General features: G+C 37.0%; 4 protein-coding genes across 4 annotated transcripts; 1 reads left to right on the plus strand and 3 right to left on the minus strand.

Annotated features, from left to right (window-relative positions):
- Positions 1-6,983: 6,983 nt before the first annotated feature.
- On the plus strand, positions 6,984-7,657 carry LOC6556936. Its single transcript, XM_001984809.2, has 3 exons — positions 6,984-7,058; positions 7,120-7,437; positions 7,492-7,657. The coding sequence occupies exons 1-3, from the start codon at positions 6,984-6,986 to the stop codon at positions 7,648-7,650; spliced, it is 552 nt and encodes a 183-aa protein (XP_001984845.2). The 3' UTR covers positions 7,651-7,657.
- A 2,089-nt stretch (positions 7,658-9,746) lies between these two features.
- Positions 9,747-10,403, minus strand: LOC122322571. The gene is made up of 2 exons (XM_043215342.1): positions 10,320-10,403; positions 9,747-10,265 (listed from the first exon to the last, which is right to left on the minus strand). The coding sequence occupies exons 1-2, from the start codon at positions 10,401-10,403 to the stop codon at positions 9,792-9,794; spliced, it is 558 nt and encodes a 185-aa protein (XP_043071277.1). The 3' UTR covers positions 9,747-9,791.
- Positions 10,404-11,796: 1,393 nt separating this feature from the next.
- LOC6556891 lies at positions 11,797-12,913 on the minus strand. The gene is made up of 3 exons (XM_043215343.1): positions 12,833-12,913; positions 12,389-12,777; positions 11,797-11,818 (listed from the first exon to the last, which is right to left on the minus strand). Exons 1-3 carry the CDS (start codon positions 12,911-12,913, stop codon positions 11,797-11,799), a joined length of 492 nt encoding a protein of 163 aa, XP_043071278.1.
- Positions 12,914-14,681: 1,768 nt separating this feature from the next.
- Positions 14,682-15,292, minus strand: LOC6558618. Its single transcript, XM_001984806.2, has 2 exons — positions 15,212-15,292; positions 14,682-15,155 (listed from the first exon to the last, which is right to left on the minus strand). The coding sequence occupies exons 1-2, from the start codon at positions 15,290-15,292 to the stop codon at positions 14,682-14,684; spliced, it is 555 nt and encodes a 184-aa protein (XP_001984842.2).
- Positions 15,293-23,962: the final 8,670 nt, after the last annotated feature.

A 23,962-nucleotide genomic window follows, 5' to 3' on the forward strand; every position in this document is an offset into this window, starting at 1 on the left:
AACCCTGTCAACCCTATTAGCTGACACTGTCCACAGCCCTTGAAAATTATGCGATTATCGTGCAATGATACTAAGGCGAGAGAATGTAACCCACGCAAGCCGCTTAACTGGTTATCAAAGCTGTATTGGTCTAGGGCTCTTTCCTGTACACAGTGTACACCCAAGCTGACAGCCCAGTCAAAGGCGACAAAAGCGTTGACGATGACTGCGACACACAGGTCCAGACCCATAGACGATAGACAGACAGACAGACAGACAGACAACGGCAGTCAGAAGACAGCAGACTTTACCCACTTTGTGTGAAATAATTGCTAGGAATTTTCACGCGTATTTCCCGTTCCGTTCCCGGTTCTCCTAGCCTGCGATGAGTGCCAGTAAAACTTCTCAGATATTTTGAGCTCACCTGCGCGCAAAGCATTTTCACAGTTCGCTCGTTGCGATTTTAACAATTTTATTAAATTGAATTTATATCATTTACACGCTTGTCGACTTCAAGTCTGACACGACGACGCCTTCGCCATGTGCCTTTTAATTTCGCGCTAACGTTTTATGTGGCATTTTGCCGGCTTCCCGGCATGGATATACACGTACTCGGATTTTTTTTCTAGGCATGCAGCGCTCTTTGGCAATTTTTGCTTTCATGATTATTGATGCGGGTAAAATTTAATTGGTCGGCTCGAGCCAAAAGTATCTGACTGTCGCTCTGCCCCTTTGGTTCTGCTCGTCCTGACTGTCTGCCTGACTCGCTGACTGTCTGTCTGTCTGTCTGATTGGGTGGCTGGAGTTTGAGGCTCAAAGGCCGGTAGACCTTTGTACTTTTGACTGCCTGCTTATTAGATCATATTTTTGCGGCTAACGAGTTGAAGTTGGCCCCAAGCACATTCAACTACTTGAACAGGCATTCACTGCATTGGCATACCAGCAATTTTTGGCAATTTCTTTCAATTTGTGGGAGTGCTAGATGAAAATCTCTAATTAGTTGGGGAAAATCTTAAAGTACATAATAAGTAGCAAGTTAAGTAAGTAAAATCCCGACAATCATGTTTGGCAGGTAGAAATCATAAAAGTAATAGTACGGAAATCGAGTGGAATTTTTAAGGAAACCGAAGCAAATCAAACTTTAAGCGAAATGCCATGCACGCCTATGCCAAAAATTTGTTTTAAGTAAAAAACTTTTCTTATCTCGCGCTAAGCGCAAAAAAAGAGTAAGAACAACAACAGTTGTCAAACAAATAAGTAAAGGAAAACTTCGACGCCGATACAATTTCGTAAAATGTCGAAAACTGTGATTGCGTAGCAGCTAAACCCGTATACCGCTCGCCCCCGTCTCTTTCTTACCCACCAGTCTGTTCGCAAATCAGAACGAGAGGGAGCGGGACAGAGAGCAAAGAAAAGTCAGACAGTGAGAGCAACCAACTTTGAGTAAAATGTAAATACTTTTTTGGGCAAATATTATCACAATTCCACGCGGCTGCTGCCAGAGATACTAAATAAACCGTGGGGCAAGTAGTGGGAAGCAACGGAAATATCTACAATTGCAATCAGCAGCCTAGGAAATGGCTAAGAAAGGGTATCTCCATATTGCTACAAAGTGTAATAAGCTGGGGATTTCAACAGATTATTTTTAGGTTTGTAAAAATTTGATGCACTTTATCTTTAGATAAATCGTTTGACTGATTAAAACTAAAACATTGTGCAAGGATGCGTTACGTTAATTTGCATGGTTCAATTAGCCGACAATGCGTTGCATAATTAGCAAAAGCACCACACACATAGCATGCATAAAAATTCATTGGCCCAATATTGCGCATACGCCACGTGACGCTCGACAAAACTGCAATGTGATAAACTTGAAGTGTCAGTGCAATGACAGAGAACAACAACAACGACGACTACTCTGGCTGGTCGGATGAGTATGCGGATGAAAATGAGGATGACCACATGGCCATATTGGCAAGGAGAGACATTTTGAGGGGCCATGGCTATGACTAGAACATATACCCAGCATGGACAATCGATTACCATTTCGAGAACGGGTTGCGGATGCGGCTTGGGTCCTTTGGTCCTTGGGCTGCCATATTGCGCCTGTCAGTTGGCAGCGTCGGGCTATATTAATCTGGTTAATGATGAAACTGAATCAGCGTTTTAAACGAGCCACTGCGCAATGAAGTACCGGCCACTGAGGAGGGCGATGTCGTTCTGCTCGAATCGCATAGATGGTCGCGAGCCTGCAAATAAATTAGCTGTGGCTTTGCCTCAGCCTTAACCACTGCCCATAAAGTTGGACGAGTTTCTCATTTTTTTTTATTTGTTGTGCGCCCCGTTAACTGAACTTTAACGCAACTCTTATATTGTTAGCTGGCACATTATGGACGCAAAGGGTATGCATATTTTATGGCTTCAGAGTCCTTAGCGCCCTTTTTTTCCAAAAGCAAAATTTGTTGAATGGTTTCGGGATGTCATCAGTGTGTGTGTGCTTAATTGTGATTTATGCTTATGACGAGCTGATGATGCAGATATGATATCTCAATTCACCGATAGCTTTGTCAATTCCATTTAATATATTTTCCCTTTAATTTAGCTTTAAAGAAAACAGCTTGCTTACAATATTGGCAAACAAAAAAGTGTTGCCCTCTCATTGTGCAGAAAAATTGCTCAATTATTGAAACGAATTTCACGCATTTAATTGTGTAAATTTAGCCAGGCATGACATGCACACGCCGTCTGGTCCACCCCCAATGGGCAGCGTCATGCAGCCTTCTTTCTCCACGGCCCCAGCTTCACATGCGGACGCAGGACAACGCCAAACGAGTGGGTCTGGCGGCTAACGGTACGTAACGTCATAATCACCCTGAAGCGCACGTAATTGGCCAATCAATTGTGTCATTGTTCGCATTTATAACGCGGCCTACGCTGGGTCGCCGTGATTTATATGCGCTGATGGCAGGGCGTACTGGACTGTTGACTACACTTGCGAAAAAAAAATGCAAAATAGACACTGGAAAATCCAGCTTGATACAAATTCCAGTGTATGTTTTAGATGTATGCAAAATATATGTGTGGAAAGTGCAGCTTGCTTCACATTCTGAGAGAGAGAGAGAGCAGTCAAAACTAAATGATATCTCTCACTCTACTTTATTCACGACGATTCAGCTCTTCCTCGTCAAGCTGGTTATCACATCTTTGATATCGATTAATATCGATATATGTTAAGTATATAGTTGCATGTTATGTTACAGATGCTGTGATCTTAGTACTACGATAGTGGCTAGTTCTACATAAATTCATAAATTTAAAAAAGTAGACAAGAATTTTAATTGCAGGTTTGTATTTTGCAACCCTCTATTGAATATTTTATATTTACGTAACATATTACAAAAGTAAAAAAGAAATATAATTTATTTAGAGTTGTGGATTAAGTATATTTTTGCATAATTAGTAAATTGGGTTATAAACAAAATAAAAAATGATAATAATACAAATTGGTTTTTCTGCCAGTCTATTGCCAAGTTACAAGACGCTTTTGTTTGCTGAGTGTACAGACTAAACTAACTGGTCGCAGTTGCAAGTGTTAGGCCTAACTGGCAGTAAGTAAAAGTAGGGAATAAAAGGAGTGCAGTCGCTTTAGATCTTGTACAACAGAAGTTTTTACACAGTTGTGGGTTTGTTTCGTTTTTCGTTTCATGTGTTTTTCTATTTTTTATTTTTTTATTTCGGCTGTAACTTTGTAACAAATGCACAAAACGAATGACAACTACGGTTTCCGGTGCGTTGGCAGGGGAAGCAGACTGGTGGGAGGGGAATGGGCTACTGCAGGCAGCGCAGGCCGGCTGTCACATCGAAAAATTACATGCCTTGCGCAAAAGTTTTGCCTCTTCATTATTCTAACATCAAGTCGAGCTGGAGCGGCAAGTCGACACGAGTTGCGGTTTTGCAATTTTTCTTCGAGCTCCCCTGCCATGCCACGCTCCTCGACCGCCTCGTTCTCCGATGTGGTACCACATTTCAGCATTTCAGCACAGTCAGACAAAGTGTGAAACGAATCAAAAAACTTCTTGGGGCGCCTCACATACCGCCTGAGTCTTGAGACTGCCAAGTCGGTCGTGCCAAAAAATTATACACTGCATTTTAATCACAATTCAAATCAACGAAATCATCGTCATTATTCCAACAGCAGCTGCCGCCTTCGAGTTGAAATGCGTCGCCTGTAGTATGTGGTAAAATGGAAAAACGCCACTTGAGCAAAAAACTTTTCCTCAGACCCAACGCCAAAGACCATGTTGCTGTTGTTCCTCATTAACTTGCTCAGCGGCAGTTGGTGACAAGAAATGTGCATGAAACGGCATCGAGAGAGTTATTTTTCAAGTTGTTAAATTGTCAGATTTTTTTTACTTACGAACAAGCTAATATGATGTAATTTCTTTAAAAGCATCCCTCAACTTAAATTATTCTTAAAGACAACGGTAAAATTGTCAAAGGTTTTTCTAATTATGGTTAATATAAATATAATAATGATATAATTATGACAAAATTTCCAACATTTTAAATGTGTAGTTTAAATGTAGAAACATGTAGCAGTCAAAACTAAATTATATTCCTTTCTAACAAGTCTGCCCTCATTTCTTTATTCACAATCATTGAGCTCTTCCTCTTCAAGCTGGTCACACCTTTGATATCGATCTATATCGATATCATATGTTACGTACATAGTGTTATGTTACAGATGTTATCTTACAGTCTTATCTTACAGTATTTCATCACTGGTGGCCTGCTGCAAATAATCTGCCGCTTTTATTGTAAAAAAAACCTGATGAATCTATTAATAATAATATGAAATGGTTTTGGAAATATCTGCACGGAAATATATTTCCTAAAAAATATTGGATCTGACTAGTACCAGTTGGATATTTTAATACAATAACTATGTACACTGCATGGAATTCATAGATGACTAGTGTTTTTTTTTTAAATATATTTGCGCTGCTTTCAACACCCTATTTTTTACATTTACATTTAGTGAAGCATGCTTAACTTATATTTCAATTTAACACTTTAAAAAGTCCACAATAATTACTTCATATGCATTATTGCATTGCAAGTATTTCGAGCGTAAAAATTACAAATAAAATGGAGCAAACAATTGGACATTTATTCGCCACGAAAATGGCGTGAACATTTTTAATAGCCGTAAAATTACATGAGCAATGCATGAAATAAAATGGCCATAAATATATGTGTGAGAATACATTATTCGGTTGCGAGATACCATATTTAATCATGAGCAGAACTTTACCTATTGAGGAAAAGTTTCGTGATTCACAATTTGTATGATTTATTAACAGAATACAGTGTAAATGGAATTTAGCATAGTTTGACACATTGCGATAAGAAGGAAAGGCAAATCGGAGCGAAGTAGAAAATGAAACTGTCAAAACCAAGCAAAATTCATTGACAGCTGCAATTTGAAAAAGTTTTTGGACTTTGCAATGTCTCGATCGTATCGTACGGCAATTAGCATTTTGTGGCAATGTTGCACAATAATTTAACGAGAGCCAGCCAGAGCCGCGCAGCGGGAGCAACCAGGACGAAACCGCAAAAAAAAAAGGAAAAGAAAGAACACGATGCCTGCAATTGTGTGAAAAGCAGCAAAGACGATGAGGAGGAAAAAAAATTATTTGATTATCCTGCGGCCATGCGCTGTCACAATTTCGCAGACGGCCCGCCGAGCGTGTCCGTGTCCGTCTCCGTGTCTGCCCCGTCCTGAAGTTGCACAGTTCCAGCTCTCGTCCTGTACGAAAAGTGCCACATCAGCAAAAGTCTGTTAACTTCCGGTTTATGGTTGCAGCAGCTTATGGAGTCATTTCCGCTGGCTCGTCTTGCCCATTCATTCGGCTCAGCCAACCAGCTGGCGGTGCCCGCAGACCATTCTATTAAATCATCATTTCATTTTGTGTTCGCTTCTTCATTCTGTTCTTTTCTTTTCCTTTTTTTTTCGGTGCTTCCCTCGTGTAACTGGGACGCCGGACGGCTCACTGCGCTTGCGGTAATTTTTTCCAAGTGCTTCCTTAGATTTATAATTAAGATTTGGTTAGCAGCAATAGTGGCTCTCCTTTTTTGAATTTATGTGCCGGCAAATGCTGCCTGACTGCGGCTTCTGTCCGACTATCCCAGTTGTCCCCATTGTCCGGCTGCTGCAGCCGCCTGTAAGAGCGGCAATTTATCATATTTCCAGCGGCCGTCCTTAACAAATTGCGGCTGGAGTGCACAAACTGCTTGATTCAACTTTGGCCGAGCAATTTAATTACGCTGATAGGTGCTTACCTATAAAGAGCGAAGCGACATGACTATAAAACTGAAATAGTTAAACTAGATATTCCATGAGAGGAGGCAGAGGGAGGATTCTTAGATCTCTAGAAATATAACATTATTTTTATCCATGATCCGCATTTACAAATGAGTCGATCGTGTTTTTCTGTCTGGCTCTTTATCTGATTACAATTTTCACACACATTTTTTTTATATAATAATTGGAGTGGTGATAATTACACTGTGGTCAAGTAACCCCGATTTTCATATAATAGCTCAATTTGTGACCGATTGATCGCTTGATGTCTTTCTATATGTATGTATGACTTTGTTTGTTAATTGCCAAATATATTTATAATAATATATAATATATATAATAATATTGCCAAATATATATATAATAATAGAAGCTTTATTCAAAAATAGATCGAAGGTGACCAGTTTATTATTTACACCCTAGTGGACAATTCTTGTTAATGATTGCGTATTGACAACCAATCAATCGCATTTGTGCAGTTGGTAGACTAATGATCTACGCATGCATCATATTAATATGTAATCATCCAGTTGGCTGAACTTTATTGAATTGATATCAAGCTGGTTAACAAACAAATGAGCGAGTAATGATTTACCAGCTAAACAAGACAGATCTCTTTCTCTCTTTCTTACAGCTGAAAATGTGTCGGGAAGCTAGCATTATTCTTATTATGTTTTTGGTATCAAATGCAACACAGCCAATAGATGGACGAAAGGTAAATCATCTTTGAGAGATCTACAAACTGATTTTACTATATATTATAAATTGCCCAGCAGACCTTCACATCGATGGTCTTTCGCAGGGTTTTTACCAAGTTTGGACACAAGTATGCCTCAAGTTATGAGGTATACATTAGTCCAGATCAAATGGCCAGTAATATGTCGCTGAATATTATTAAAGATCTAACAGATAATGTCTGGTTAAAGTTGGGCGTTTCTCAAAGGGAGGCGAAGAATGTTTATCGAAGCATGTTTGCCTATGATGTGAACTTGTGCAGTTTCAGCTACTTCGGAAAGCCTGTCAACTTAATCCAAAGATGGATGCACAACATCCTCAAGTATTCAAATATACCTGATAGTTGTCCTATTAAAAAGGTATGTGTAAAAGTAAAAAATATAATAAAATGATGTCCAATTATGTTTCTACAGGGCAACTATTATTGGATTAACCTGCGAGCCGATAAGGACAGCATTCCGTCTTTTATAACTACGGGACACTTTCGTATTGATGCTTTATTTTATATGAGAGAGTGGAATAACGATATGGTGACAAATACCTCAATGTTTCTGGACATTAAAATGAAGTGAACGCAATGCATGTATGATATGCATATATCTATTGTCTGCCTAATTTGTCACATTTAAAGGCCATGAATCAGTTATAGCCCACAGCTATCGCCTCAAATCAGATCGCTAACACAATTTCTCACTTCCAGTTGAGCAAATCGTTGCACGTGCACTTCGCATAAATAAATTAATGAGCCTCGACCTGGCTTGGGTTGAATTTGTGCCGCACGCGACACTCTTGCACTTTTGCAACTGGACAAGGAAGATGGGACAGACATCTCAGTGGACTCGGACTCCGACACCGACATGGACACGGACACGGACACGGACACGAACACAGACATCGACATGGACATGGACAAGAACATGGACACGCAATTGAATGGCGCACAAGTGCTGCAATTGGAATTGCCACTGCTTCTGGTTGTGTTTGGCTGCGATTTATGCGAGTGGCAAACTAAGCGCAAAATAATTTAAACACTGACAATAACAGTTGGCCCAAAGTATTTTCCCTCGACTCGACAACTCGACAAGTTTGCCCGGCTCACGACTCGACACGTTCGCACTCGCTCGCTGAGTACGCAATGTCTTCAGACCACCCTTTCCCATTCCCTCTCTGCACTCCTCTCCTTTCCTTAGCTTGTTTCTTGTTTCTGTTTCCTCCTCCTATTTTCCTTTTGCTATCATTGCACATCCGCTGGAATCAAGGCAAAATCAAAGCGCAATTTCTTGTATTTTGTCGCCATCGACGAACATCTAAAAGAACCAGCAGCTTCGCGCGGAGCAGACGGCGACCCAATGCATTTGCCGAGTTTTCGGGGGCATCTGTGAGACAAATAATCGTGGGAGTGGCAAAATGTACTCACGGAAATTGCCATCATTATACTCGTAGTTGTCGTGCTGTGTGTTAAATAACGTTTACCGTTTGTTTGGCGTGAAATTGATTTACAATGAGAAACGATTTTACTTTGTTCTTTTTTTTCGATCAAAAACTAAATAGTGGGAAGTGTAGACTCATTCATATTAGTTCTTTTCAGATCAAGTACTTCTTCAACTATTTTCTAAAATTCTTTTAAAAAAATTAAAATACAATTATTTTTGCTATTGACTTTAAGAAATTACTTATATTTTAAATTTATATAGAGGTTAGGCCATAAAAAAACCATGTCTCTTAAAAAATTATATGAATTTTGATAAGGTAATGCAAAATGATGTAATCACATATCTCTCACAATTCCATAGGTAGAGTCACCAAACTTGCGGATGTGTCTTTTGAGTATTGTATCAAATTAAACACTAAGCATATTTTGAAATATGCCTCCCGAACTGGCAGTTCAATTAGTTATCGCAACAGGCATTCGAACTAATTAAACAAAGCTTACCTGACTTTCACTCATTAGCAGCAGAGTCGAACGGGCAGCTGATATGGCCGCAGGCACGATAAGAAGAAGTCATCAGTACTATACATGCTGTAATTATACCAGCGGGAATCAGAGCAAATTGGAGAGAGTCCACACACGCATACAGAGCCCAAGGCAAATTGCTGGAAAAATGTGCGAAAATTATGCCAGGTCCTTGGCCGGAACTACCGCTGGGCCAAGGCGAGAGACAAGTGCAGGTGGGGCGGCAATTAGGAAGCGATAAAGTTAAAATTACACACGCAATTGAGACGAGGCGGAAGCACTGACGACAAGTCAAATACATTTAAAGGAACCGTTAGCAGCAGCTCCTTTTACTGCAGGCGACAGCTGCCAAGTGTGGAAGACACAGACGATGATGGCATCGAGGACATTGTAGCTAAATTGAATGTTCCTTTTCGATTTCTTTTTTTTTATTTTATTTTCTGTTGCTTCTTTCGCCCGCTTGACGGCAAGCGATAATCAATGGCGTAGCGTGCCACATGTTGCAGCCTTGTACAGGATATTATTATTTCTCATGAGACTGCTGACTGCAGCAGCGATGCTTGGGTAAAAAAATAATAAAGTACTACCCGTAATAAGTATATGTATGTACATGTACTAGCTGCAAGGTGACGATAGCAGAGAGTGTCAACATAAACGCATCGATTACGCTTGAGCTGCAGCTACTGCAGATCTATAGCTTTATTAATGTTCATAGAGGCGCACTCTGATTGAGAAATTACCACCCATAGACGCTCTGGTTTAGCTGTGCAGAACTGCTTCCAGAATAAAGGAGAGCGTTCGCTCTTCTGTTTTGGTCTTGTACTTGCCATAAAAAAAATCGGCCCGGCCACGATACTCTCCAGGATATAGAAACTGATGCGTCATCGTCGTGCCCATTTTCCAATTGTGCAAATAATAATGTCCCACCTCCACGGGACAATTGTGCATGAAGTTGCCGTGTTTTGTCATGCTCTTGAACCAGCTCTTGAGCAAACCTTCCTTAACATTACTAACTGTGGCGCATAAGTCGATGTTGTGGCTGAAGAGCGTTTGAAAGTTTTTCGCATTGGCCACGCGCAGTTGATAGTCGACATGGACTTTAAACCCCCTCTGAATTGGTAGTTTCACATCCATATCCAAGTTGAGCGTTTGATTTATAACGTAGATTGTAAAATTCTTGAAATATTTCGGATTGAACGTAGAACTGGCATTCTTAAACTCCACATATCGTTCCTGTGAAAGGATCAAATTTTTCAAAATGGTCTTACAATTGATGACAAAACTTACTGCTTGACTTGGGTAAACATTCAGAATTAGCAGCAATTTAATTGCAAATAAGGCTGACCAGCAGAAAATGCGCAACTGGATCATTTTGACATGTACAGCGACAAATTGCCAATGATATAAAATTGAAAATAGATCAATTTATGCACTCATTAACTATTTAAGTCACCACAAAATCAATCAAGCGACTCTTTAGTCATCTACACGTTTTAGCTATTAAATGGTAATCGCGTCATCAGCGCTCATCTGCAGCTCATTATAAATACGTACCCAGTCATAGAAATTAGTAAAATCGATAAGGTCCGATCGTTAATGTAAGTAATTTTCGAAGTAGTATTCTTTTGTTATGTTTTTGAATGAATATATGTCCATTCATGTTGGTTCAAGTCTTGCTGCAAGCTCAATGGTATATCATGCCTAGTATATTATGCCTAGGTCTATCCCACATTAATATTTCCATCATTATTTTTCAACAGAATATCAGACTGGTTTTAAAGTCGTTATTAATATTATTATTTCAAGCCTTTGGAATATATGATAATAACGTATATATATTGATAATGTGTAAAAATTGAAAGAAAACTTGATTTGTAAAATTTCAGGAGTATGAGATCGACTGGATATATAAACTTGTTGGACGAAGTTTTAGTGAACTTTATGGATCATCGAACAGACCCAAATGCCTTATTCCAGCAGGATAATGCTCCAAAACATGTGCCGCGAGCATGTCGTAGGTGGTTTCGTGATAAGCGTTTTAAGCTCTATAGTATAAGTTGGTAATCGACAGTTTGAGACAGTAGAACAGCTACGAAGGCTGTCGCTAAGGAATGGTCTAAAGCCCCACTATCTGAGTTCTAAAGCCATGTTGAATCGATAGCATATCGAATTTTTTAATTTTATTTTAAAGTTTATAATGAAATAAATCAGGTGACTTTAATCGAATTTCCATATGCAACCAAGCGAGCTTCTTGCTTTAGAACTAATACAAAAATATTTTCTTTATATACTTTAAACGCTTTCCTTTTTTATTTAAGTTCGACATCAAACACACATTCAGATACAAAATCGTTTTTTTTACCCTTGTCTTTACTTTGACTCATATTAAATATTATGCGATAAATACCATTAAACACAAATGCAGGGGCACGGATCTCAGACATTGGAAAGTCGGTTAGATAGTAATGATTTGAATGAAAAGGACAATTCCTTGGAAAATTTCCATTGTTATAAAATATCGAGAACCACGCCTTGAACAAATGGGTGTTCCGAAGTTTTGCTATATGACATAAATCCACATAGTATTTATAAAAACTTTCATAAGATCCCGTCTTCGAGTTTACTTTTAAAAACTCAAAGTTTAAGTTCACTGGCGGGTACAATGCGGTGATTAAGTCCACGTCTACCCTCAATTTGCTACTATGAAAAGCAGCAGAGAAGTTCCTTACATATTTCTGATTATTATTGTCACAATTAGGAGATTTTAAAAAGCGGAGTGAGGCCATCTAAAATATGATTTTTCCATTCAAAATTATTACGAATTATATTAGTTATCGTTATTCCTATATTTACCATATTCACAAACGGAATAAAGCCTAAAGCAAGTAAAAGCACTCGAAGTGAATTCATCTGTTGCTGAGTTTTTGAAGTTTAAATATTGAATAAATTCAGTGAATACAATATGTTTAATACCTGCCTAAAATATGGTGTCTATTCAAGCAGAAGACAATTTTGTATAATTTTTTTAATTGATAAAATATAACTGAGATAAAACATTTATTTTTTATTTTTTTTTTCACGTACATTTTTTTTTCATTGACCAATGACTAGTTTTTTTTTTTTTTTTTTTTGGTTTTTATTGATATTCATGTTGGAGCAGGCCAATAGTGACGTAGTACTAAGACATATTAAGTGTATTGTATATGCCAATCAGAATTAATACCATTAATGTTTTTATTTTATATTTTTTCCATTGAATATAAGTAGAAAACATTAACTCGATTTCAAATGCAAAAATTGTCATTTCCAACACAAATTCTTCCTGCCTTGTCTTGAATTTGCCATAATAGAAGTACCCAGTCACACGGTAATTGCCCGCATGCAGATATTGAGGCACTAAATTTGGATCCAGCTTCCAGTTGCGCAGGTAATAATGTCCCTCAGCAACTGGGCATTTATACAAGAAGTTCCCATGATCCAACATTGACTGGAACCAGGCCTTAAATATATTCTTTTTCACCGTAGACACAACAGAGCAAGTGTCCATTGTATGGGCAAAGACACGTTGGTAATTGTTTGTTTTGACCAAATTGATGGCGAAGTCGACGTGTACATTGAAACCATGGCCAAATGGCTTTTTGGTGGCCATATCCAAATTGACCGTATTGTTGATAATGTTCAAGGTGAAGTTGTGGAAGTAATTTGGATTATGCTTATACTTGCCAGAGTGGATTACAAGTCTAGACTTTATTAAATAAAAATAAGCAATTCGATTTCTGTGTATTAATAGAAAAACTCACGGATTCTACATCTGATAGCTTGCGGACCCAGAGTAAAAGAAGGATTTGAAAGCCGTAAACAGAATATGTGAACATTTCCATACTAACGACAATGTCCAAATGTCATTTGAATAGTTTAGATTTGTTCAATATTAATATTAGCAGCTAAGTTAATTTTAATTGAGTTTCGCAAAATGTATTATACGAATACTAAGTGTATAATTATAATATCATTTTATTTTAAATCAAGTTAACTAGCTTTGAAGTACAAAATATCTACACAGCTTAAACTTAACTTGCAAACAAAACCGATATTACATTCAGATCATACCTACTTAAATTTAATTTCTTAAACAGCGCAATTCTTTTAAAAATTTGTAAATGTGTTATGTGCCATGAACGGGCTAAATATCATTCGTGTTCCCTCATGTACATAAATGTAGTGCGATATTATGATTTTCCTGTTCTTATCATTTTCACATACGGATACAACAGAATGCAGTTTAGAGCAGCTTGTAGATGTTTCTAGCATTTCAAACTCAAACCAATTTTAAAACAAAACAAAATTTGGTCGATGTCGGGTTTTGATTATTTGAGCAAATAATTACCAAAAAATTATTTAAACATTCGTCAATTATGATACTAACAACAACGCATTTATCGACGAAAATTACCGCAACTGTTCAACTATTTCATCTGTCTGTTCTAGTCATTTAGGCCAAAAGCAATTTATTTTGTTTGTCTAATAAAAAATACTATTCGGCAAATTGTTGAGAGATTTTATAAGAGTAAAGAGTAGCCAACTTGTTGAAGATTTCAAAGTTTTATTAATTTATTTATATATTCCAGAGCACCGAAGTAAGATAACATGATTTTTGAATCGCCTAACTATTTTGCGTTCTTTGTTAAATATTTATTTAATTTCGATGCCCAATACAAATCTTATTAGGATATCAATTATCTTACCATTACGTTTACTTTGAAGCATAATTACTATGACGCGATAAGCACCGGGAAGCATAAATGAAGGAACATTAACAGACATTTTGTAGTTGCGTAGGTAGTAATGCATTGGTAGAACAGGACAGACCTTCGGAAAATTTCCATAATTGAAAAATGTTGAGACCCACCTTATAGCCATGTTGCTCTTATCAGTTTCCAGAAGTTTCCCGATTCGGCATAAGTCGAAAGAGTAATTATAAAAACTTTGATGGGATTTTGTATTCAAATTTGTCTTAAAGAACTCGATATTTAGTTTTGTTCCCGGGACCAAAGTCGTGATTAAGTCCACCTCCAAATTCATTTTACTATTGGTAAAATTCCAAGTGAGGTTCTTTAAGTAGTTCCGATTAACGTTGTCACAGGTAGATGAATTTAAGAAGTTAAATGTTAACATCTAAATAATCATTTTGTTACTCTATATTATTATTAACTATTTATATAGTTATAGGTTCCAATATTTACCATATTCACAAACGGAATAAAGCCTAAAGCAAGTAAAAGCACTCGAAGTGAATTCATCTGTTGCTGAGTTTTTGAAGTTTAAATATTGAATAAATTCAGTGAATACAATATGTTTAATACCTGCCTAAAATATGGTGTCTATTCAAGCAGAAGACAATTTTGTATAATTTTTTTAATTGGTAAAATATAACTGAGATAAAACATTTATTTTTTCTTTTATCTTCATATAAATTTTTTTTGTCATTGACCAATGACTAGATTTTTTTTTTTGGTTTTTATTGATATTCATGTTGGAGCAGGACGTAGTGATGTAGTACTAAGACATATTAATTGTATATGCCAATCAGAATTAATACCATTAATGTTTTTATTTTATATTTTTTCCATTGAATATAAGTAGAAAACATTAACTCGATTTCAATATTGCAAAAATTGTCATTTCCAACACAAATTCTTCCTGCCTTGTCTTGAATTTGCCATAATAGAAGTACCCAGTCACACGGTAATTGCCCGCATGCAGATATTGAGGCACTAAATTTGGATCCAGCTTCCAGTTGCGCAGGTAATAATGTCCCTCAGCAACTGGGCATTTATACAAGAAGTTCCCATGATCCAACATTGACTGGAACCAGGCCTTAAATATATTCTTTTTCACCGTAGACACAACAGAGCAAGTGTCCATTGTATGGGCAAAGACACGTTGGTAATTGTTTGTTTTGACCAAATTGATGGCGAAGTCGACGTGTACATTGAAACCATGGCCAAATGGCTTTTTGGTGGCCATATCCAAATTGACCGTATTGTTGATAATGTTCAAGGTGAAGTTGTGGAAGTAATTTGGATTATGCTTATACTTGCCAGAGTGGATTACAAGTCTAGACTTTATTAAATAAAAATAAGCAATTCGATTTCTGTGTATTAATAGAAAAAACTCACGGATTCTACATCTGATAGCTTGCGGACCCAGAGTAAAAGAAGGATTTGAAAGCCGTAAACAGAATATGTGAACATTTCCATACTAACGACAATGTCCAAATGTCATTTGAATAGTTTAGATTTGTTCAATATTAATATTAGCAGCTAAGTTAATTTTAATTGAGTTTCGCAAAATGTAATATATGAATACCAAATGTATAATTACAAATGTTTTATCTTAAATGAAGCTAACTTACTTTGAAGCATAAAATATGAATTTTAAAGTAATGTCAACGAATACCACATTTGTTCATTATTTAATCGGTATGGTAGGAGATGGTATGGTAGGAGATGTGACTAATTGCTAGCTCTGGAAAATGTGGCGTTTAATATTTTCATTCAGTTGACAAGTTTAACTGTTTGCACAAAAATTTAATATAATGATAAATATTGTATAAGTTACCCCAAAAATTGTGTTAATTACATGTTTATGAGTGCAAAATATTTAACTGATACTAGTTTCTGCTCATTATTGACTCTTCATAAGATTTTGAATCAATTTAGAAGAACTTGAAATTTAAATAACTTACCAGAGGAACGGGGAAAACTAGTGAGAACGTATCTTTGGGCCCAACCGATTTCGAAATACTCTGATACCAATAAGTAATACCAGAAAAAAATGTTGGAAGAGTTTTCTATCTCTAAAATTGCGGATGATATTGGTTTTTGGGAATTTTTGGAGCAGAAGTAGGCGGGGGCGAACAAATTTTAGAGAAGGTTCTTAGTAATCTACGTTCCAAGTTTGGTAGCATTAGTTCTGAAGTTGCTAGAGATAGAGGCTCTTGAGAATATTGGAGTTCTTAGTGATTGGCCTTCCATTTTTGGGCAATTTAGCTTCGAAAATTTTGTGGTGGGTGTGGCAGGAGATTAGGCTTTTACCGTTCTCAAATTTTAAGACTAGCTTTAAAATTGTGTGAGATATATGATTTTATCGATTTATACCATATGGTACATCGGTTTTGAGAGGCGTCGTGGGCGTGACCATCCAATTTTTTTTATCGATCTTTTAAGGGAGCTGCCAGTAATATACTTTCAAAATGACTCCAGCTTACAGCTGTGATAATCTATGAAGAAGGTTACCAGCAAACTATCTTCTAAGTGTGGTGACTATATGGTGTTGGCGTAGCCGTAAAATTTGCTTATCGATACTTTGAGGCGGTTACCGGTAATATACCTCCCAAATTGTATGGCTCTAACCATTAAGCACGCAACACATTGTAAATGTTTTGTCTCTAACTCTAAAATCCGATCGTTGAAGGATATTGTCAAAAAACTACCAATCAAATTGGTGGCTTGGCTTGAAACGACAGGTAATCTTCTAAAGTATTTCCGATTAAAATCGTCACAGGTTGAGGATTTTAAAACGATAAATGTGGACATCTAAAATCATTTTGGAGTTTATAGAATATTATTGAGATGGCTTCATTTGTCGCTGTTTTTAGAACTTTGAAAATAGAAAAAATACAATAAACAATATTTGCTCATGCGTTGCTGCTCTATTTTTGTAGATTTGAGTAAGTAATTACCAACAAAATATTTCTACAATCATAAATTTAGATAATAATAATATAGCATTTATAGAGAAAATTATCAGATAAGTGTTCAACTGTGCAGCTGTTCTAAGTGTTCAACTGTGCAGCTGTTCTATGGCAATATGATAGTTTCCTTGATTATTCATATTCAATAGAAAATAAACAATAATTAGTTTTAAACAAACAAAGAAAAATGAAAAGAAAAAACGATTTTTCAATCGCCTAGAGCATGAGATTTTGTTTTTGTTAAATATTTATTTAAGTTCGACTTCCACCACACACTTACACATAAAATCAGTAATTTTGGCATTATCTTTAATATAAATCAAATCAAATAGTACTCGAAAAATACCATCAAACAAAAATGGAGGAACATTTAGATTAGAAAGTGAAAGGTTTCTTATATGGTAGTGATTTGGTTGAACAGGGCATTTCCTAGGTAAATTTCCAGATTTGTAAATTGTTAATAACCACTTCTTGAATATGCTGTTATTTCGAGATTGTATAAGACGACAAATGTCCAAAGAAATTTTATAAATACTCTGATAGGATTGCGAATTCAGGTTTCCTTTTTGGAAGTCGAGATTTAGGTTTATTTCCTGGGATAACGGGGTTATTAAGTCCACATCTAAGCTCAGTTTACTATTTTTAAGAGTAACGGAAAAATTTCTGAAGTAGTTCCGATTTAACTCAACACAGGTAGGAGATTTTGTGAAGCTAAAAGTTGAAATCTAAAATAAATGTTTGTTATTCGACAATATTATAAATTATTCAATTATTTGTCGTTATTCCTATACTCACCATATTTGCACAGGGAATCAATCCTAAAACAAGTATCAGCACTTGAAATGGATCCATTTAAAGATGTATTTGTAAACTTTAAACATGGAATGAATTCTCTAAATAGAATTAGTTTTTTTTTTTTGTGTGCGCTGCTGATTTATTCAATTCAAATATTTATTGCACAATAAATGTCTCGTTTGAAAGGCTTCAATAATAGCACTAGATACAATTTCTATCTGTAACGAGAATATATACAATTATAGCCGAGCTGTCATTAAATATTCAATAAATTATAAATATATATTATTATTATTAGGATAAACACCAGCAAGCGACAAAAAAAGATACATTTAAATCATATGTACTTAAATAGTAATGAATTTCCAAAACAATTATTTTCAAAATATATATATTCCTGCTCTTTCATAAATAAAAAATACTATTCACCAAATAGTTGAGTGAAATTATATTTTTTAAGAGCAAATGGTTTGATGTCGCCAAAGACTTCAAAGGTTTATTAACGCAGTTAAATATCCCTGAACGCCGACAAAAAGTGCACATGATTTTTTTTTAAATTAAACATTTTTTATTTTCGATTTACATTACACATACTAAAAGGCCAAACAGAAAAGTCCTTTGGAAAATGTTCATAATCGAAAAATTGTACGAACCAATTCTTGCTGTATTTTAAAGTATAAACTTTGAATGATAAAATTGAAGCAAAATTGATATGTTATGTTCTATGTGTGCTCTGGCTATTTATGCTGATGCTGATTTTGGAAATAAATACAGTCAAAATATATAAAATGTTACATTAGTGATTTGGCAGTCAGTCTAAATATTTGTTATCCATCTTTATTATTGTATGTCAGCTATTTAATTGATCAATAATTAGCTCTCGATGATTGTGTTATTTTAAATATAAGAGCTTAACATTGAACAATCCTCATCATTTTGGAATCAAGAAAAGTAGAGATAAATAAACCATAACTGTAGAACTTACAAATAAATCTTACAATCTTGAATATGTTGCTCATTAACATTAACAGAGTACGAAATAAAGCATAGGTGAGAAGGATTAATTTGGTACAGTGCTGTGGCTCCTCTATTTTGCATTTGAGGATTTGTGGCAATAATTGCAGTGATAAAATAAATAATAAATAAGAAATGTAACTTGAGTTGCTCAGATGATTGCCACCCCTCAGGCTATAATTTGTTCCGAAGAGGCCTAGCTCGAAATGAACAACCTGATATATCGATGAGATAAACACAATTTTAACGTCACTGTCCATTTAAATACAATTGCTATTAAGATCAGTCATTTGGCAGTATATGAGGTGAAACGTGATTGAATTTAAATTACAGATAGGCAACAGAGTACTTATTTAAAAAAAAAGGCAGTGAGACCTCTATCTTATACCTTATATAACATGTCTCACAGTGTGTCGGAGTTCGTAGCAGCTTCGATTACCAAAAATGGGTACTGGAAAAATGAATAAAACTATAATAATAGTATTGCTATTTTCAGTCGGGCTTCGTGAAATTGTTGCTGTAAGTATACATACATATATGTTCCCGTTTTATAAAATCATCTTCTTCCAGACAAGCATGGAATTGCATTGTGATAAATGTCGATATAATCCGAAACACTTCAATATCTTTAATCTAACGATCGTTGAGAACAGCATTTATGCTGAAATGGGTGTCAGAAGGAAAATAACGTTAGGAATTAGGTTTTATATAGACATTGAGCTTCGTCTGAAAAAGTTTAACGAGTTCAATAGTGTTTTTAAGACCACGTTGGATGTGTGCAGCGTGATTATGTCCCTTCGTAAAAATCTTTACCAGAAGTGGTTGGGTAGTATGCTTCAGAATGGAAACTTTTCGGCTAAATGTCCAGTGAATCCCGGCTATTATTACCTGCATGGTTGGACATTGAATGATGGTCTAATACCCGCATTTGTGTTTTCTGGAGATTACCGCATTCAGTTACATGGATTTTACGGTCGCCACGAAACATCAACTGAGGATATGGTTATGCGATGTGTATTTACTGTAAAGCTAAACTAATCAAGTAAGCTCGATCGACAACTGCACCAGTAAAACTGAATTATTTATTATGTAATATATGACACGCATTGATCTAGAATAATACTGTCCGTCTATTATCAATCCATATATATTTACAAATTTATATGCTTATACACAGTTTGTAAATGGGTTCAATTTGCTTGTATTCCAATCGATATTATGATGGTTCATTGCGATTCATGTGCGTCATATAATATTATTATTATTGGTGTGATTATTTAAAATTCAATTTTAAAGCCTAAATCGTAAGCATTCATAGCACAGTGCGCCTGCAAGTAAGCAGCATTTATTTGCAGAAGTGGGTAAACAGAGAGTCAGTCAGTCAGTCGGTTGGCATTGCTCATCCGAAATGCAGTTAACGTGTCTTTGTTTACTTAGCGCAGCAGTACGTTGAAGTCACATCTCGTATTTATGTACACGAACAAGCCGAGCTGCAGAGAACAATTGCACGTAATTCTGCTTACGCCGTAGCATTGCAACAATGCACGGGCACCAACGCCGTATTTGTTAGACCTGTATCTCATTTTTTTTCTTCTGCGGTTGCGGTAGTCGTCTGGCTAGCCAGACAGACAATCAGGCAGACAGGTCCGACGAGTCGACTAACGTTCCTTCTGCGCTTAATCAGAATCGGTTCTGCAAAACTAAAGCGCCATTTTCAGCTGCGCCGACATTGACGTCAAACGTAGACCTCGCCCGGACGATGTCTCTTTTTTGACCAAAAAATAAAAAAATAAATAAAAACAGAGAGGTAAAAAAATGGCCTGCTTGGTATATTTGCTGGCTGTGCTTTGCTTTCACTCTGCGCCTGCATATTGCATTTATTTACATAGGCCCGGCTGGCTGTTTAGCTGGCAGACTGTCTTCCTGGTTGTCTGACTTTTGACTTAAAGCTCTTAGCTCCTAACTCGATTCCCTTTCGACTTTGCAGCTGTCATTCCACCAGGTGCTTACAAGTGTGTGTGTGTGAGTATGTGAGTATATAAGTGTGTTTTGTTCCCTTCTTTCGTATGTATTTGCACATGCATTTACGTGCTCTGCCTCTGCTTCGTGTTGTGTAAATAGGCACAGCGGTTGCAGCATTCTGCCTCCAACACAGTCCGTGACCATCATTCTAGGTGCACCCCAGCTTCAGGACCATGCTCTATCTGACCTTTGCTACTTAAAGTTGCATTTATATGGGTTGTAAAAAAATGCTTCGTACCCTTGTGTTGTAAGTCGTTTGCTTTAATAAATTAAATGTGAGCCGTTTACTGTTGGGTTCAGAACAGTTGTACTGTATTGTGAGCTTGTCTTAAGTCATATTTACTTTAAATTATGTAGTTTTTAATAAAGCTTCTTGAGACTAATACATTTTATCTTGTGAAAACTGAAAACCGTAGATCTCATTAAAAAAGAAACAGATATATTTATTCCATCATAGGTTTATTATAAAATTGTTATGAAATGTTTGCCAAGCTCGTTGTGCAGCGCATTTTAATTTGCTCATTCATTCAATGGGAATTGTGTCATCAAATGAATGTTGAATCCACTGATTGCACCCTCATTTTCAATGGAAATGCCTAGTCGTCAGTTTGAAGCACACATTTACTGATTTATACAGACGTCAGGATGCCATATCTTTAGATTGAAATATTTTTTCCCTTCTCTTTTAGTTGAAAGTGTTTCTGTTTTTTGTTGTTGTTGTAATTTTTGTTTATTTTGTGTTTGTGCCACAGCAATTTAAGCGGCAATCAAAAGTGCAACGGACGAAAATGTTTTCACACTTGCACACTGGCAATGAACACAATATTTTTGCTGGCAAACATGCTGACCCTAGAAAATAAACAAGAAGAGAATGCAATCTGCCAACGAGGCGGGAGGCACTCGTGCGCGCCAAAGAAGACGTCATCATAATGCCCGGAGTGCTGTTGCCTAGAGTTTGCCGCATGAGGCGACACCAGCTGCCTCGTAATCAGTGGAGAAGCTGCCTAAAAATATGCAATGCGAAAAATCAACACAGCAAAAGACGACAACGACGATGACGATGTCGACCTCAATTACCCTCGTTTTGCAATGCGAAAAGAAGCTGGGCGAACAAAAAAAAAAGAAAGAAAAACTGAGTTTTAGTACATATTTACAGGCGTTGGCATGAAAATTTGTCACCTCAGACCCTCAAAGCAGGAGGCAGCAGTGCGAATGGCACCGAGCAAACACCTAGTCTCTCTCTGTGTGTGTGTGTGTGTGTGTGTGCATGCAATTGAGCCTACAGATATGCAACGATTGCAAGTTGTTATTGCTATTGTAATTGACACTTGGGCGGCGCCCACCGATGCAAACAGTCTGCCACAATGCGGCAATGTTGCGATTGCGCGCTCTTCGAGGTGCAATTGTAGGGGCAATGCGACAGTGTGCGCCTCTCGGCTGCCTGGAAATGTGCAAAACTGTGATTGGCCCAATCATTTCGTGCTCATAAAGTTTGCACGCCTGTCGCCGATTGGTCGAGCTGGGCTTAAGGGCAGCTTTCACAGCGCATGCGGTCAGAGAGGGAGAGAGAGAGAGCGAGTGAGAGCGACAGCGTCAGGAGATTTTGCTCAGCAAATAGTAAGAGCTGCTTTACTTGCCCCCACCGCAGCAACATTTTGTTTATCCTCTTTTAATTTTTTTTTTTTACTATTTGCAACCGCTGTCTGGCTGGCTGATTGTCTGTCTTTGTGTGAATGTTGGTGTACGAGTATATGTCGTATGTATGTCGGTGATTAAAGCTTAGCGCGTGGTGAGAAACAGTTGGGGAATCGAGACTCGCTCAAGTGGTGGTGGCTTTACTTATGTAAATTTTGATTTGCATTAGTGGGAGCCCGAATGCACTAATTGCATTGGAATGTCGTTGGCCTCAGTTTGGCTGGTCTCTGCATTTCAAATGTGGCCATTTGTGTCACTTCAATTTGAAACAATGCCAAAAAATAGACTTCCATTAAATTGGTCTTTATTGCATTTTTGGAATTTTTATTTATTTTGCTTTTAAAACTTTTTTACTAATTATTGAACTCGTTTGCTTGCATTTATCTTCTCAATATCCTAATTGATATATTGCTGTGTTATTATCAAAGAGGCGTTTTTATTCAATTGGAGTTACTTTAGCCTTCATTTTCATGCTCGTATTTCAACCCCTAAAAATTCTCTTGGGCATAGCTTTTTTGTAGACTTTGCTATCTCACTCTCTCTAAATATTCGCTCTCTGTAGGAGTTGTTATAAAAAGTCTACATAGACCCACTCCTTGGGGACCCAAGAGCTTTTATACACTGCAAGACGGTCTTCAAAAAATTGTATATTTATAAGTAAGTAAGTTAGTGTGTCTTTCCAGACGAGCCAATTATCTGTATCCCTTTATACTCTTAACTACAACCACAGACTGTGGAGATATATTAATTTAAAGCCTTTGATACATCAAAAGGAAAAGTTAAACTTTCACATTAATATTCCTTTAGCTTTAGTTGGAAGTTAACATACCTATTTGCGCATACTCCAATTGCCAAGCGAATCATTTCTTGAAGTGTACTGATTGCGGCATAATCGGAGCTTTTAAGCGAAATGCTGATAGGTTACTGTGAGTGTGTAGAGCGTTTTATGGGGATGTTTGTACTTGTTGCCATTACTTGAATTGTAGAGAAAAGCTAACAGTTGCGGCGAATTCAAACAGACAACATGTTGGAGCTTGTCTCTTTAGGGATATGTTGAATTACTGTTGCACATAGATGGAATAATTAAATTCAATAATTTTATGTATATATAAAAATCGTATTTGAATTTATTAATTTGAATTGTTAAGCAAATATTTAAAGTATGATTACAGATAAATGGAGTTGGGTAGGTAGCCGCTCTCATGCGCTACATGTTGCATCGGTGAGTGCAACACATCTTCATTATTGGTCCAGGCCACGTCGGCTGGTTGCAATCGTCGTTAGCTCGTCGTTATTTGCCGTGATTTGCACTTGGCCAAAAGGCAGTAAGCGTAAGCGTTGGTAACAAAAAAACAAGCCGTGTCTGCTGCTGCCCCCTTCAATGATGCCGTCGCGTCGTTCATTTGCCGGCAACGGTTCGTTTTGTTGCTCCTCGTGTGCCGACATGCTCATCGTCGTTACTGTGTATCGGCAGCCTCGCGTCTCGCCTCGTGCAATTTGTTGAGGTTCGTGTTTGTTGCACATTCGCTGGGCAGTGGCAAGCAGCAGATTTTTTCGGAATGCGTTAAGGATCAGTTTTGCGCGAAATACGGTTACGAAAGGTCGCTGACGACAAAGAGCCGGCGTCTAAGCAAACATTTCTCCATCT

This window comes from Drosophila grimshawi, unplaced genomic scaffold, assembly GCF_018153295.1.
Source record: "Drosophila grimshawi isolate 15287-2541.00 unplaced genomic scaffold, ASM1815329v1 contig_44, whole genome shotgun sequence".
Taxonomy (NCBI): Eukaryota; Metazoa; Arthropoda; class Insecta; order Diptera; family Drosophilidae; genus Drosophila; species Drosophila grimshawi.